Source organism: Acomys russatus, chromosome 14 (assembly GCF_903995435.1).
Source record: "Acomys russatus chromosome 14, mAcoRus1.1, whole genome shotgun sequence".
Lineage (NCBI taxonomy): Eukaryota > Metazoa > Chordata > Mammalia > Rodentia > Muridae > Acomys > Acomys russatus.
Window position 1 is genome coordinate 25128468 of NC_067150.1, and position 17338 is coordinate 25145805.

General features: G+C 43.8%; 1 protein-coding gene across 6 annotated transcripts in view; it reads left to right on the plus strand.

Annotated features, from left to right (window-relative positions):
* The window catches only part of Nfrkb (nuclear factor related to kappaB binding protein), a 35683-nt gene extending 19171 nt beyond the window's left edge, over positions 1–16512 (plus strand). For all 6 annotated transcript variants that reach the window (XM_051156120.1, XM_051156122.1, XM_051156123.1 and 3 more), the window contains 10 exons: positions 1641–1747; positions 3338–3461; positions 3930–4009; positions 4149–4363; positions 4451–4721; positions 5303–5515; positions 8991–9758; positions 14050–14156; positions 14920–15055; positions 15156–16512. In XM_051156120.1, coding sequence (XP_051012077.1) covers positions 1641–1747; positions 3338–3461; positions 3930–4009; positions 4149–4363; positions 4451–4721; positions 5303–5515; positions 8991–9758; positions 14050–14156; positions 14920–15055; positions 15156–15281 — 2147 coding nt within the window. In that variant the 3' untranslated portion in view covers positions 15282–16512. The remainder of the gene's footprint in view (positions 1–1640; positions 1748–3337; positions 3462–3929; positions 4010–4148; positions 4364–4450; positions 4722–5302; positions 5516–8990; positions 9759–14049; positions 14157–14919; positions 15056–15155) is intronic.
* Positions 16513–17338: the final 826 nt, after the last annotated feature.

A 17338-nucleotide genomic window follows, 5' to 3' on the forward strand; every position in this document is an offset into this window, starting at 1 on the left:
TACACTATCTGTACCAAACCCAGACCTCCTTTTACACTCCATCCATTGATAGGACTGAAGATCAGTCTTACAAGTGTTCAAATCTAAGAGATGGCTGGGTAGATTCTACCCTGGTAGATTGCTGACAAGAGCCATTGCTTGTTTCTGAAGTCTTGATCATCTTGATGAACTGTTCACCAGCAGTTACTTTGTATAGGACAGTGCTTCCTTAGAGAATTTTTTCCCTGAGATTGTTGATGCATGCCTGTGACCTGAGTACTTAGGATGCTTAGAGTAGAGCATTGTTGTGAATTTGAGCTCTGCCTAGGCTGCACAGTGAATTTGAAGCCACACAGTGACATCATCTCAAAAAATAAAAGAATGAGGGATTTATTGTATCATAAGTCCCTTTGTTAGTCTGGTGACACCTATGGGCTTCTTCCCAGAATTAGAATTCTGAACTTGAATCTCTCCCCACCCTGACAGGGTTTCTCTGTGTAGCCCTGGCTGTCCTGGAACTCCTTCTGTAGACCAGGATGGCCTCAAACTCAGAGATGTCCCTGCATCTACATCCTAAGTGCTGGGATTAAAGATGTGAGCCATCACCTCCTGTCTGCATTTAAATTCTTAAAATACTTAGAGTTACAGAAGAAGCCAGTCATGTTTTAGTGATTATTAAGTTGTTAAAACAAATTCAAATGCAAAACTATGTTTTTTATGATACTGAATGATAGGACCCAGTAGCAGGTGTTTCAGTTTCTGTAGCTTCCAATGGGGAGTGAGTGTAAGTGATTTTATATGTTACACTTATAACATATAAAAAGTATTGACTCCCATTGTAACAGCACACTGATAGTAATATGTCATTTATAATGTTTGTTAATAATTGAAAGAAGTGCTAAATCGCTTTTCCATTTGTACATGAATGCATTTTATTTGGGTCTAATCCACCCTTACACCCTCCTCCAACATCTCCCTGCCCCACCCCCCGGATGTTCTCCAAACTTTATGTTTTCACTAAAAATGCAGTGTGTGTGTGTCTGTCTGTCTGTCTCCCACTAAGTCCAGTTAATGCCATCTGAATACCTGTGGGTGTGGTGTGGGTGTAGGACTGTCCACTATAGCATGGATAACCTACCCCTCTCCCAAAGAAAACTGACTTTATCTCCACTGGCTGCCATGATTGTCTGTAACTTTGCAACTAGAAATGGAACCTTTTGAGCCCCTCCCATCCATGCTGGAATAGTAACTAGATAGATATTGTGCAGGTCTTGTGTAATGATCATAGCTTTTGAGAATTTATGAGTTCAGCTCACTCGCAGAAGGTGCTGTTTCCTATCAGTCTTCCCTAACCTCTCTTAAAACCATTCCACCTTCTCTTCTATGACATTCCCTGGGCCTTGTGGGAACGGAATGTGATACAGATGTCCTGTTTGGGATTGAGAACTACTCCATTCAATTCTAAGATATCCATGGGCCTATATTTGTCTGTAGGTGTGTTAAATGGGTAGGAAGTGTGAGGGCAGTGCACCCTGACCAGTCAGGTGAGCAATTCAGGAACTATGATACTAGGGAGCTCAGCCTGACCACAAGAGGTTAGGAGATGTTGTAATTCATTAGAAGGTTGCTTGACTCCTGGATTTTGCATTGTCTAATGTCAGTTCGGGATGCTGCAGCTCGGCTGCCTAATGGAGAAGGCACTCGGGCAGAGATCTGCGAACTGCTCAAGGACTCTCAGTTTCTTGCTCCAGATGTCACCGGCACTCAGGTAAGTTAGAGAAATAGCTTTTCTTGCCTTTATTTCAGAATGTATTTGAGAAAAACTATTACAAAATGGAAGTTATGCTTTTTTTTCCCTTGTGATACTGAGGGTTGAACCAGCTCTTGTACATGTCAAGAGCATGCTTTACCACAGAGCTGTGCTTCCCTACTAGAAACCCTCTAAAAATGAGTGAGTAATAATATATATATATGAAAGAAAAAAAAAATGAGTGAGTAATTCGGGTATGGTAGTGCACATCTTTAATCCTAGCACCTGGGAGGCAGAGGCAGGTTTGAGTTACAGGCCAGCCTGGTCTAGAGAATGAGTTCCAGAACAGCCAGGCTACACAGAGAAACTTTGTCTCGAAAACAAAAAACCAAAAACAAATCAAATGAATAAAAGCTAGCTAGGCATGGTGGCATATACCTAGAATACCAGGTACTGTAGGAGGCTGAAACAGGAGGATTTTGAATTGAAACGTTGACAATGTAGTAAGATTCCTTTCTCAAAATCAAAACTATCAGCTGGTGAGATTGTTCAGTGGATAAAGGCACTTGCTGTGCAAGCCTGCCGACCTAAGTTTAATAACTGGAGTCTACATATGAAGCTGGATGGGTGGCATTTCTTTAATCCCAGCACTTCTAAAGTAAGGGTGGAGGCAGCCATGGGAGAAGCATCCAGCTAGTCTGGAATACACAGTGAGGCAGAAACAGCAAGAGAGACTGCTTCAAAAACAAGGCAGACAGTGATGGTGAGAACCAGCCCTGAGAAGTTGTCTTCTGACTTCCACATATGCACCATGACAAATGTATGCCTGTACTCACATCATACACACAGTAAGAATAATAAAATAAATAAAACCTATTAAAAATACTATAACTAAAAATACTATAACTCAGTGGTTAAGAACATGGCTCTTCCAGAAGACCCAGGTTTGATTCCCAGTATCCATGTGGTAATTCACAACTGTTTTGTTTTGTTGAGACAGGGTTTCTTTATGTAATCTTGACTATCCTCCTGGGCTCACTTTGTAGACCAGGCTGGCCTCAAACTCAGATATACCCGCCTGCTTCTGCCTCCCTGAGTGCTGGGATTACAGGTGTGTGCCACTGTACCTGGCTCTGTCTTTTTTTTTTTTTTTTTAAAGATTATTTTTTTAAAATGTGTGTGTGTCTATATTAACATATACCATATGAATATAGGTGTCCATGGAAGACAGAAGAGGGCACTGGATCCCCTGGAACTGGAACGGGTTGAGCCATCTGATGTGGGTTCTGGGAACTAAACTCTGGTCCTTTGGAAGAGCAATAAGTGCTCTTGACTCCTCAGCCATCTCTTCAGCCTTCCTTATTGTATAATAAAGGAAAGGTTTTTCCAGTTGATTAGTTCACAGAATCCTTATAGTGAAGATCAGTTAGAATCTCAGTTGTTCAACATTGTTTTCAAAGTGATTAGTGAACTATTGGATTGACGGCTAGGTTGAGATCCAATCTGTTTTTCTCTGTGATGTACATCTACTGATTTTCCTCAGGATTCCAGATAACTTGTATTATCCTGGTTGGACTTGTCACATACCTCCTTTTACTCTGTTCTTAGGTGAACACGGTAGTGAGTGGCGCACTGGATCGGCTGCATTATGAAAAAGACCCTTGTGTGAAATATGACATTGGACGAAAGCTGTGGATCTACCTGCATCGTGACCGGAGTGAGGAGGAGTTTGGTATGTGAGGCCTTTAGTGTGTTGACTAGATGAGGGAGGCAAGCGTCTGCCTTTCTGTTCTAGACCTATTCTGTTTGTTGGCATTCAGTTAGCATAAGATTATGGAAGCAGAATCCAGTCCACCAACAAGGTCTTATTTTGTTTCTGAGACAGGGTCTTGCTGTGTGGCAGCTTGATATGGAACTGGCTGTGTGAGCCACGCTGGCTTTGAATTTGTGATGATTCTGCCTTTGTTGCCGTAGTTCTGGGCTTATAGTTGTGCAGATCAAGTCCAGCTTTTTGATTTGCCTTGAGATAGAGTCTAGCCTGTATATCAGGCTGACCTTGACTTTTTGGTTCCTGCCCCAGGCTCCTGAGAAGTGAGTAGTAGTACACCTTCTGCTTGGAGAAGCCTTGGTTTTTAGCAAAGACCTTCTCATTTAGCAGGCCAAAGGCAAGTTTCCTAAACTATAACATTCTTGTTTATAGAACGGATTCATCAAGCTCAAGCAGCAGCAGCTAAAGCCAGAAAAGCTCTTCAGCAAAAACCCAAGCCACCACCTAAGGTGGTAAGTTACCTCATGAGAGCATTTCCTGTAGAGATTCTGCTATGAGGCAGCTCAGCATAGACACTTGGCTTCTGGCTGACCCAAATGGATCAGGAGCCTTCTTTCATGATGTCTGAGGTAGATTCCTTTTTCTCTCTAGAAGTCCAGTAACAAGGAGAGCTCCGTGAAGGGCCTTAGTGGCCCTTCTGAGCAAAGCCAGATGAGCCTCAGTGACTCCAGCATGCCGCCTACCCCAGTTACTCCCGTAACCCCTACCACGCCAGCGTTGCCCACCCCCATCTCTCCTCCACCTGTGTCAGCAGTGAACAGAAGTGGCTCCACCACTGTCTCTGAGCCAGCAAAGTCTAGTTCAGGGTAAGCACCTTTGTTTCTTTTCTCCTTCCTTCTCTCCAAAGTCTTTTTGTATTCATGTTCTGAGTGTTTTTGGGATTTTCCTTATAGTGTTCTTCTGGTATCCTCACCAACAATGCCACAGCTAGGAACGATGCTTTCCCCAGCTTCAGTCCAGACTCCACCCAGTTCTCAGGCCACTGCTCGGGTTGTGAGCCACTCAAGCTCAGCTGGACTGCCCCAGGTTCGAGTGGTAGCCCAGCCCAGCCTTCCTGCTGTTTCCCAGCAGTCAGTGGGGCCAGCACAGACTCTACCACAGGTGCCAGCAGGACCACAGATCCGTGTGCCAGTCACTGCTACACAAACCAAAGTAGTACCCCAGGTAAGTGGGTGCTGCATGCCAATGGAATATGGGACTGTGGGGACCCAGAGATGGGTGAGTGAGGTAAACACGCAGAGCTTGAGGAAGACCGTCAAGTCATATATTGTTGGTATTGACAGTGAAGCTCATTGAAATAGCTCATTTAATGTTCAAGCTTCAAGGAGAACATTCAAAATTGAGAAAATGCTTTTAGGTACTCCATTTTATATGCTGGAAATAAGACGTTCGTTCTCATACCAAGACTCTGTAGAAGTGGAGTGAAATGTCAAAGGTTGTTCTTCTAAATTCCATGTGCCTTAGCCATGCCACTGAGTCTGTATGTGGCTCTTAGAAAAGATTAGTGGTTTTTTTGTCTCCCTTTCCTTTCCTGTATGTAAAATGGAAGAATCGCATTTGTCTTCAGTATAAGGAAATGAAATAAGATGTTAAATATAAAATATAAAATCAGATGTTAAATACAAAACATTGTGAACATGATACAAATATAGGAGATGTAGTGTCCATTCATATAGGGCCCCTGCATACTTTGCTGGTCCCATTTTGGTGTCTAATTGGTCTCCTGACTTCACATCCTGAATTAGGCAGTTATGGCAACAGTTCCAGTCAAAGGGCAAACAACAACGGCCTCTGTGCAGCGGCCTGTACCTGCACAGACAGGGCTTACAGTGACAAATCTGCCTGCTGCAGTCAGCCCAGTGAGCAAGCCAGCCATGAGTTCTCCAGGGACCTCTGCTCCAAGTGCCTCCACGACAGCCGTCATTCAGAATGTCACAGGACAGAACATCATCAAGCAGGTACGTGGACTTGACTCTGAATGGTGACCTAAAGCTAAAGCAAGTGACTGATAGTGTGAGATGTTGCTGAATAGCCTGGGTGCAGTGGAGAATGGTTTGTTACCTTGACTCATGGTTTGGAGATTGATCGGGTGAATGCCCCAACCCCCCTCCTCCTCCAAAGGCAGAGCTGCTGTTGTTAGTTTATAAATATAGCTTAATAAATGTTTATTATTAGCCTTACAGTTATTATGTCAGTATTATTTAACCTGCTTTCACAATCAATAAAGACACGGACTTGTTACACATTTTAGACTAGCCTTATCACCTGGGGCATGGCAGATACTAACTCCTAAGCTACTTTCCATTATATCCCAGCCTCCAGCCCATGCCATCTGATTCTAATAATTTCTGTTTGTGCTACCTTCCATCCCTAATCCCAAAATACTTGCTAAGGTTGTTCATCTGGGCCACTTCTTTCTTTGTGGAACTTCAGAGTTCCTCCTCTTGGCACATGTGACTCTTTTCTATCTCATGATGATCCTCCTGTGATACCTGTTTGCTTCTCCTTCCCAAGATCCTTCTCTCCCAAAGCCTATGAACTTGGGCCACACCTACCCCATTCTGCCCTGCGCAGGTTTAGGCTTTTAAATCAGCCAATCAAGAATAATTTCTTGGGCTGGAGAGATGGCTCAGTGGTTTAAGAGCACCGACTATTCTTCCAGAGGTCCTGAGTTCAATTCCCAGCAACCAAAACCATCTGTAATGAGATCTGGTGCCCTCTTCTGATGTGCAGTTATACATGTAGATACAACATTGTATACATAATAAATAAATATTATTTTTTAAAAAAGAATAATTTCTTAGACAAGGTTACAAACATCATTTAGAGGTACGTGAGTTCTGCTCATAAAAGACTTCAAGCAGACCTGGGCGGGAATAGTTAGCTATCGCGTACAAAACACTAAACCATGCCCCAACACAGAGCAGCATTTATCTCTGTGTATTTCAACATTTGGTAGCTAGGGTTTGGATTTATGTTGCAGTTTCCCTGGGTTTATGCAGTTATCTCCCACTGCCATATTTTACAAGGTTTTCAGTTTGTCACTTATAAAGGCAGAGTATACATTTGTTCTTTCTTGGCTACGAATATGCAAGCATAATCTTTGCACTTTAAAAAATAATTGTGCCGGGCGTGGCGGCATGCCTTTAATCCCAGCACTAGGGAGGCAGAGGCAGGCGATTGCTGTGAGTTCAAGGCCAGCCTGGTCTACAAAGCGAATCCAGGACAGCCAAGACTAACACAAACCCTGTCTCGAGAAACAAAACAAAACAATAATAATAATAATAATAATAATAATAATAATAATAATAATAATAATTGTGAGGCTGCTGGCCAGTGGTGGCACATGCTCTTAATCCTGGCACACAGGAAGCAGAAGCAGGTGGATCTCTGCGTTCGAGGCCAGCCTTGTCTACAGAGTGAGGTCCGGGACAGCCAAGGCTACACAGAGAAACTTTGTCTGGAAAAAGAATTGTGAGACCATTTGACACCTAGTACTAGAGCAGTGTCTTTTGTGTGCTGCACCCCACTGTGTGGTCTACAGACGTTAGCCAGTCCATCATGGCAGTGTGTGTATTGTTGTTTTACCATTCTGTAGATGGGCAAACAGCCAGAAATGACAAAATAACATTCTTATACAACAATTGCATACTGTCTTGGGGAATTTAGGCATGTGTTAAACAGGCTGAGCCCCTTTGTGGAACTCTTATGTCATAGTAGGCGACAACTAACTAAGTCAGCATCAGATAGTAAGAAATATTGTGATGATTTGGGTAAAGATGGAAGATTGAATAGCATAAGTTATTTTAGCCATAATGATGGGGAAGTGGCTTCTCTGAGGACATGACATTTGAAGGTGAGGAGTGAAGCTGCTGTGCTATGTAGTGGTCACCTGGAGATACAGTGTGTAGGCCTGGAACGTGAGTGTGAGTGACAGCTGAAATCCTTGTGGTTATAACTTAGTGCATTTGGGGAGGGTGACAGTGGCTACATTATGTTGCGCTTTGATTCTGACTTAAATGTGATGGTGAATCACAGGCAGATTGTGGACTCATCAGTTAATTTGATAGGTAGTTGATTTGTACTTAATTCCCAGATAATGAATACACTCAGTTTGGGAAACAAGAATAAAAGCAAGGAGACTATGTAGAGCAGCTGCAGTGGCCCAGGTGAGAAGATGGAGGGCACCTGGTAGATACGGTAAGAAGGGAAACTAGCCTGTGTGGTTTGCAGGTAGCTGGAATGTGACTCTAAAAGAAAGAAGTGTTCCTGGGGGCTCTGGATGGAATAAGTTAGGTATAGTGGTGTCATTTACTGAGAAGGGGATACAGTTGGAGTGGAGAATGTGGGGCACACAGATCAGTGTATTCCTGCAGATTGGACAGCACCTGTGTGGGGTATGGTAAAAAGTACTGATGAGACTCATCATCACTGTGTGCAGCTATGGAGTAGATGTGACTGGGACCTGGGTCTGCATTGTTAAAGGGAATGTCAGGTGAGGAAGCAGAAGTAAGTAAATATGAGGAATTTAAAAAGAAATGTTTCTAAAGACAGCATAGAATTTGGAGTGGAGTGTTATGTGCTGGTGAATCATGAAGCAGTCAGATTTGATAGTTTTTTTTTTGGATGGCCAGTATCATTTGTATTTGTTTGCTGTAACAGTGATGGAGTAGAAGTGACACCAAGAGGAAGGCGATGAGTAGACTGAAGGAGTTAAGCTATGACATATTGGGCACTGTGATGCTGGGGTGATGAACCCAGGGAGTCTGACTCCAGAGCCCCTTCTTGGAGCTAGTGCACTACACTGTTGGTCAAAATAAGTGGGCTGACTATAAATAGATGGATTTAAGATACTAGAGCATTGGGGGGGGGGGGCACAAAGACAGCCAGATATGTGCTGATAGTACTTGCTGATTAGTGATGGCACTATGACTAGTGTTTTAGCTTTAAAAAAAAATCTTTTGCTAAGTTACGTGTGTGTATTTGTGTGTGGGAATATATATATATATATTTATCCACAAAATGACATATATTGGTGTACTTTAAAATATTCCAGTTCTTGTGTGTTGTATGGTGGGGCCCTGGATTTGTTACACATTGTGAGGGTATGTCTTGCTGTATTACACCTCATATATAATTAACTATGCTGCTGCTAGTACCTCTGCCAAAATTCTAGCTCAGGCTTTTCCATTCCTTCCTAAAGCCAGGAAAGGAAGGATAGGTAAGATGCACAAAGTAATTACATCTGAAGTTGGGTAAAGGGTATATGTTTTGTTACATTCTTCTTTACTTTTGTTTGTGTTTAGCATTTTTCAAAATAAAATGTTAAAGTTAACCTGATATGCATGCCCATGAATAGAGGTTTGCCTAATCCTGTCCCATGGCCAGTTTAGCACTGTGAATCTCTTCATTGTTACTGTATTTCCCATCCAGGTGTCAATCACTGGGCAGCTTGGTGTGAAGCCTCAGACAGGCAACAGCATTCCACTCACAGCCACAAACTTCCGTATCCAGGGTAAGGATGTACTGCGCCTGCCACCCTCCTCCATCACGACAGATGCCAAAGGCCAGACGGTTTTGAGAATCACTCCGGACATGATGGCCACATTGGCCAAGTCTCAGGTCACCACAGTGAAACTGACTCAGGACCTCTTTGGGACAGGAAGTGGCACAACAGGCAAAGGCATCTCTGCTACCTTACATGTCACTTCCAACCCTGTCCATGCAGCTGACAGCCCTGCCAAGGCCCCTTCAGCCAGTGTTCCTTCATCCGCTCCAGCAGGTACTACCGTGGTCAAAGTAACTCCTGATCTCAAGCCAACAGAAACTTCGAATTCAGCTTTTCGTTTGATGCCGGCTCTTGGTGTGAGTGTGGCAGATCAGAAGGGAAAGAACACAGTGGCCTCTTCTGAAGCAAAACCTGCTGCCACGATCCGCATTGTTCAGGGGCTGGGAGTGATGCCTCCTAAAGCAGGCCAGACCATTACTGTTGCAGCACATGCAAAGCAAGGAGCCTCTGTTGCTGGTGGGTCTGGAACTGTCCATTCTTCAACGGTGTCCTTGCCTGGTATAAATGCCACTGTATCTAAGACTGTGGCTGTGGCTTCTGGGGCAACAAGTACCCCCATCAGCATCGGGACTGGAGCCCCCACTGTGCGACAGGTCCCTGTTAACACTACAGTTGTGTCCACATCCCAGTCTGTGAGTAATGTTGATGGTAAAGATTTTAGCTCCCTGTTCAAGAAACTGTTTTCTGGAAGGAGTCAAGTGTCTTAGGGTTTCTGTTGCTGTGATGAAACACTATGACCAAAAGCAAGTTGGGGAGGAAAGGGTTATATACACTTCTGCATTGCTATTCATAATTGAAAGAAGCCAGGACAGGAACTCAAACAGAGCAGGAACCTAGGGGCAGGAGCTCATGTTGAAACCATGGAGAGGCGCTGCTTACTGGCTTGCTCAGCCTACTTTCTTACAGAACCCAGGATCGTCAGCCCAGGGATGGAACCACCCAAAATGGGCTGGGGCCTCCCATCAGTACCTGATCAAGAAAATGCCTTACAGCTGCTTCTTTGGAGGCACTTTCTCAATTGAGGTTCCCTCCTTTCAGATGACTCAAGCTTGTGTCAGGTTGGCGTAAAACTAGCCAGGACAACAGGATTTTGCTATATAGCCCAGGCTGGCTTAGAATTTGCTATATGTCTGAACTGGTCTTGACTCTTGTTTCTCCTTTATTGATCTTCCTGTCTCAGTCCATCAGGTATTGGGATTGCAAGTGTGTACTGCTAAAGCCAACCTGGGAGAGTTCTTTAGGTTCAACCCCTGTCCCTTAGGAGACTGAGAACTAGGACACTGTCCTACCCATGTCACTCCATCTGACTTATATGGATTTGGATTGATTGCTTTTGGAATACAATTTAGAAAAATGTAGCAAAAAACAAAAAGAGCAATAGCAGAAGTACAGGATAAAGGTACAAAATTTTCTTTATCGCCTGTTATTGTTCTGTTTTTTATAAGGGCTAATGAATAATGTAGGTATCCTTTTAGCCCCTTTCCTGAGCATTCCCTTATATATACACCCAGCTAAGAATGTCTTGGGGATCATGTCCTTTTTAGTGATGCAGGGATCTGTTTTAGTGATGAGGGGTCTGTTTCCACTGCTGCCAGGGCCACAGCAGTGCTCTGGGAAAAGTGTTTTAAGATGCACATATTGAAAGTTTTGACACTCTAATTTTGCTACCAAAGAATATCTATCAGCTATATTGTTATGTGCATAGAAAATGTTTTCTTTGAGTTTGGAACTGTGAATATAGCTCAGTGGTAGGGTGGTCACTTTGCAAGCTCAAGGCTCTGGCTTTTAGCCCCAGTACTGCAGGGGAAACTATTATATTCCTTTGCTCTTATATTGGTTTTGTTTACTTCTCTCTTTCTTGGTGATTTTGCTATGTTCCTTGCTGGCCTGGAACTCTATAGCTTCCTGAATACTAGGATGGTCACCAAGCCCAGTTTGGTCTGTCATCTCTTCACCATGTATTTGGTTTGAATTACATTTATCAGCATTTTCTTGAATGCTTTCAAGGGTTTGTACATGTGCCTACTTTATTTCAGGGTGAAAATATATTCACCTTTATTTTCATAAAATTCTAAGTGTAAGAAAAAATATAGCTTGTTAGTCATTTGAAATAGTCTTGCAGGGTATAGGGATCTTATTTTATATTTTTTAAATTATTCCAAAAGAATCAGTTGGGCTTTCCTTTCCTGAATAACTTGAAATGCCTCTTTATTACAAACCAAATCCTATTTCTGTTTCTGTGTATGTATATTATTCCTAACTTCATAAGAACATCTCACTGTTGAGAGGTGTATATGGTGCTATATCTCAGGATTTTATTTTCAGTACATTTTATGGTAAAAGCCTAGTAATTTAGATAAAAGCCAGATTAGTGAAAGAAGAATGTGTATGTGTTTTTAAAACATAGTATGTTACAGAGAAAATAATTATTTCAGTTTTTATATCACAAGAAATGAAATAAGAAGTGAGGAAACTGTCTAATGTATTTCTGGTTTCCTGGCACAGAAAGGCCATATGCAGTGGCTTCTCCTTGTGAACACTTAGTCTAGGCTAATATAGTAAAATTGGGTGGTCAGCAGAGGGCAGAGCATGCACTCTACCACTCCTGAGTCAACTTGTCAGTCTCATTCTAGTCAGTATGTTGGTAGTCTGAGAAGTAGGCATTTTTCAGAAAACAACCATGAACAGATCCATATAAAGGTATTATCTAGCTCTCCTACTGCCTGGTGCTATCTTGTAGTGCTCTTTAATGGGCTACAAATAGTAACTAAACTGTATTGAGTCAATTTGGCGCCTGCAACTTTGTATCAGTGTCCCTGACTTCCTTATACATAACCTGCTCATAGGAAATAGCCATCATCTCCCTGCCCCTGCCCTAAGCTTTATTCCTCTTGTATTTTTAAAAGCAAGCAAGATTTATACATGCTTATAAAGTACTGGGCCAGTGAGTGTGGCTCAGTGCGAGAATATCTGCTTAGCATGTGGGAGGCTTTAGGTTTCCTCCCCAATACCAGGGGGTTGGAGAGTGGGAGGATAATTTTATTAGTAAGCAAGCATCAGAAGCTAGACAGCCTAAGAGTAGGTGGTATGGTGACTGTTTTTTTACTGCAGTGCCCTGGGCGTGTGACCTCTGCACTCCCTCATGTACACACTCTCTCCTCTTTGTCTTCTTGGACCTTACTAACTTTGGCGTTAGTTTTTTATCACTTGGCTAAGTTTGTTAGTAATGTCCCCTAACTTACCTCTCTTATCTCTGGAGGAGAAATGCAATTTGTTCTTATCAGATTGTCCTGGTGCCCACCCCATGAGCCTGCATTCCATTAGGGTGCTGTTCCTTTTCTCTTTCACGCTAGAGGTCCTCTGTCCTTGCTCACCATGTAGTTGCAGAGTATCCAGCACTTTACCATGTGTTATGGATACCCAGACAGATAGGATTGACCAATGGAGGGGGGGTGGGGTGGCGCTCAGGATCTAGGACTGCCACACTTTGTAGTTCAGGTACAGAATTGTTTGTTTCCATGATAGATGCAAATTATGAAAAATCACATAAGGAAGAAGTGGGTAATTTCAGTTGACTTATTTCTTACAAATTGAGATAATACTTTCTATAGGAAATATAACTGTCTACATTTCTTTTTGTTTGTTTTTTTGTTTTTGTTTTTGTTTTGTTGTTGTTGTAGTTTTTGAGACAGGGTTTCTCTGTGTAGCCTTGGCTGTCCTGGGCTTGCTTTGTAGACCAGGCTGGCCTCGAACTCACAGTGATCCACCTGCCTCTGCCTCCCAAATGCTGGGATTAAAGACATGTGCCACCACGCCCGGCATACTGTCTACATTTCTACAGGTGCTTCTACTAAATGTTTATGAAAGAAGCAATGTAACGATAGTCTAAATTTTTTTTAACTTTTATTTATTTATTTATTATAAACACAGTATTCTGCCTGCATTCCAGAAGAGGGCACCACATCTCATTATAGATGGTTATGAGCTACCTTGTGGTTGCAGGAAATTGAACTCAGGACCTCTGGAAGAACAGCCCGTGCTCTTAGCCTCCTAGCCATTTCTTCAGCCCCTAAATTTTCTTTTTAAAATAGAAGTAGTGGAATCACTTAATTGTCTATGAGGTCAGCATCATCCTTACACCAGAACCATAAACAGCTTAAGGGAAGGAAAGATTAATTTAGGTTCATGGTTCAGAGGTTTCAGCCCCAGTCTTTTGCTCTGTGATTCTAGGCCAATGGTGAGGCAGAAAATCGGAGTAGTAGGAATGTGCCTCAGGCTGCCCAGCTCATGAGAGGAAGCATCAAGTGAATCAGGAACCTGGGAGTCAGGCTAGCCAAAAGCACCCTCCTGCCTACTTCCTCTAGCTAGACCTCATCTCCTGGAAGTGTCCATAATCTTCCACATAAGTCCTGCCAGCAGTCGGTGGATGAGCCTGTGGGAGGCATTTCATATTTAAACTATACTATTGCACCCCTTGTCCTCAAAGGCTCCTACACATAACAAAATCAGTTTCTATCATTGTTCAAAAGTCCCAGTCCCAGCTGAGTGTATGAGGCATGCCCATAGTACTAGCACTGGAGCAGCTGAGGCCCGAAGACTCAATTGAGGGCCAGGCTGGGCTATACAGAGAGACACAGTCTTAAGCTCTATTCCCCCAACTCTAGTCTAAAGTCCCCTCTGAGCCTTATGGCAAACTTGGAGCTTGAGCTCCTTGTGACAGTTGCTACTCTCTAGTAGTGCAAGTGACATAACTTGAGTATAAGCCAGTTTATTGGAGTTACTTGGGTTCTGACCGCAGGAATATTGGAGCCTTTGTGGGAATGAGGGTTAGAGGTGTCTATAGTGCTCTCACTTTTTCTCTGTAGACACTAGCTGTTTGCTGTATCTCCGTCTGTTCCACAAAGCTAACTGTTTTCTTCATAGGGAAAGCTGCCTACAAGGATCACAGTTCCTCTCTCAGTGATTAGCCAGCCAATGAAAGGCAAGAGTGTGGTCACAGCCCCCATCATCAAAGGCAACCTTGGTGCCAAGTGAGTGCTATTTGTAGAAGAACAAACACATTTTTGGTTTTCATGAGTAATGTACTTTGAATGAATCCCCGGCACTATTTTGGATACAGTGATTAAGACACAAAAGAGCCATTCTGTACTCGGCTCATGTTGTAGAGTAGGGAGAAGAATATAACAGAAGCAATAAAGCAGTAATATAGTGAGTTACCACTCAGAAGGAATACAAGGAGGGAGGGGACCGGATGTTGGGATGGGATGGTGTAAGGGATCCTTTTCTTTGATATTTGAGCCCAAGCTTGACAAGTTTGGAAGTTCCTTTTCTCTGGCCCTGACTTGAGCAGGAATAAAAGGCCCATCGGGCATTCTGGCATTCTTAATCCTGCTAAAGCTGTTTGGGATTGTGGGGGTGGCCTTTTTCTTTCCTACGAGACAGGGATCTTACTGGATTCCTGAAGCTGGCTCACACCAGTACTCAAATGCTTTTACTTCTGGTCCACCTGGGCAAGTTTCTTACCAAGGACATGTGCTTCCTGGCAGTGTCTGACTCTTGATGGCCGTAGAATAGAATAGAGTTTAGGCCATTTTATCTACCATTCTGGAGGCTCTTGCTGTGGGAAATGTAAAAGTTTAGAAGAAAGGTAGTCCTAGCATACGATTCTATTTGAATTTAGAATGCTGGGATTTTTACTGGGTGCCAGGCCTCTTCATTGTCTCCCATTCAGTATGCATCCTCAGCCTGACCATGAATGATGTGCTCACACCTACGTCTGTTTGCCTCCCACAGTCTCAGTGGACTGGGCCGCAACATCATCCTCACAACCATGCCAGCAGGAACCAAGCTCATTGCTGGCAATAAACCAGTGAGTTTTCTTACTGCTCAGCAGTTGCAGCAGCTTCAGCAACAAGGTCAGGCCACACAGGTAAGGTCCAATGCAGACTGTTGGCCAGCTGTTTCCTTTGCTTTTTTAAATTCATGAGAGCACTTGCAGTCCACTGATAGCCTCCTCTCTTTGCAAGCAGGTGCGCATCCAGACTGTCCCAGCGTCCCATCTCCAACAGGGCACAGCTTCTGGCTCCTCGAAAGCAGTTTCCACTGTTGTTGTGACCACGGCTCCATCTCCTAAACAAGCACCTGAACAACAGTGACTGTGAAAGGCCACTTCTTAAGAGGCCAGGCCTGGTGTATCCCGGCTGACAGAAAGGGAGCAGGGAGTTTGCATTGTTCCTCTGAGCTTTCCTGCGTGAGGCAGGATGGCGGAGGATGATGGCAGCTGTGGCCTAGATTCTGCTGCCACACTCCAGAGAGAAGCCCTGACAGTGTTCCTTTTTAGGGTTCCAGGGCTGCTCTGTCTAGCCCAGGAGGAGAGAACATCTGCCATGGGAGGCCGCAGTCACACAAGCCAGGGTTACCTCCTGAGTGTTGGATGTCCAGGGAGCAGGCCTGCCGGTTGCTGAGCGAGCTGGCAGTGAATAAGCCTCATTTCGTGCGAGGATTTTACTTTTTAGTTTCTGATCCTCTCAGTGACTTGTCAGGATATCGAGTTTTGTGTCCAGAAAATTTTGTGTAACTTATTTTTTTAAAGAACTTACTGTACATCTTTTATCAAATACAAACCTGGGCTTCAGTGCCCCTAAACTGATCACTTACTCCTTTAGCCAGAATGGAACATAACAAGACTCTTAATAGGTTTGTGGCTTCCTTGTTAATTGAGAGATTCCATGGTAGGGATATGTAGGGGTAGCGTGGATCCCCTCAAGTGGGACTAGTTTGGAACCACTTACTAAAGATGAGTGTCAGAATCTTGGTTGTCCTTGTATCTTCACTTGTGGGCATTGTCCTTGACAAGCCTGTTCACATGGAAGTTGAGAGCTGTGGGACAAGAGGGTAGGGGATGCCGGCCGAGATGCTGCTCTCACACTGCACTTGCTTACGGCCCAGAGATTGCACATTTTGTTTGCTGTAGAACAGCAGTCGCAAACCAGACCTTTAGAGCTGGCCACCTGGTCCGAACATAGGAGGAACGGTGGTGGTGGTGACAGAATTAGGCACTACCTGGTAGTGCTAGCTTCAGGAGAAATGAGACTAAGTTTGACGTTTTTTATTCCTGACCATTATACACTTCTCAGCCACCACCAGCCACAAAAGAGCTCAGAAGGATGCTTTTTAGAGTCCTAAGTACTTCACTCATTGCTTGTATCTTACGTGTCTTGCTGTGGTGCAGGGGTGGGTGGAAAGCCTTTCTGCAGGAATAGGGCTTCCCCATCTCTTTGTGAAAGTATCCAAATTATTAAAAGTGTATTTTTAATTTCTGGGCCTTTAATCATGTCTTTTATGAAGAAATAGAACTAGGGGCAGGCAGAGAGGAAATGGCCTGGTTTAAGTGATAGGTAACTTGAAACTGGGAAACAGAAGGGGTCAGAGTGGTTTTGGGCTACAGAGTGGCTTTACAATTGCATTTGAATCTTAAAAGCAATTTTGCCAAATAGAATTGTCATCCCTGTTTAATGGCGAGGAGATGTACATTTGAGTGGAAATTAAAGAAAACTGAGATGAGTCCTCTGGTCTTGGATTCTAAGTCAGATCCCCATGTTGGAGATGTAACTCAATGGGGAAAGAAAGCGCCAGTTAACTACCAAAACCCTGGGTTGGATCCCCAGCACCCCTAGAAATAGGGCCTGTAATATAATCCCTGCCATTTCAGAGGTAGAAACTGGAGCGTTAGGACTTGACATTCATGCTTGGCTCTCTGCAGCTGGCTAGAGGCCCACCTGGGTGCTACATTCCTGAGTGCAACATCTGTACCTGTCTCAGAACTATAAAAGAAAAATTAGATCCTTTCTAAGTCAGATTCCCTCTGTGCTGAGCCCCTCGCTCTTTTCCCCCAACATAATATTTTATTGATTCTTTTGGAATTTCACATCATGCACCCCAATCCCACCTACTTCCCAGGCCTTCCATGTCCATCCCCGCCCCCCCCCCCCCCCCCTTGTAACCTCTCCCTCCAAATAAAAGAAAAAAGAAAACAGGTTCAGTTTGTGTCGTCCACATAACCTCTGGAGCATGGTCAAACTCCCAGTGGCCCACCCCCTCAGACACAGCAGTCTTTCTCCTCCCCTATTCCCACGAGAAGGCTCAGCTGGAGAGGCACACCTCGGCATCCCCATCCCACTCCTTAAGTGTTCTCTCTGATGGCTTCCTTCCC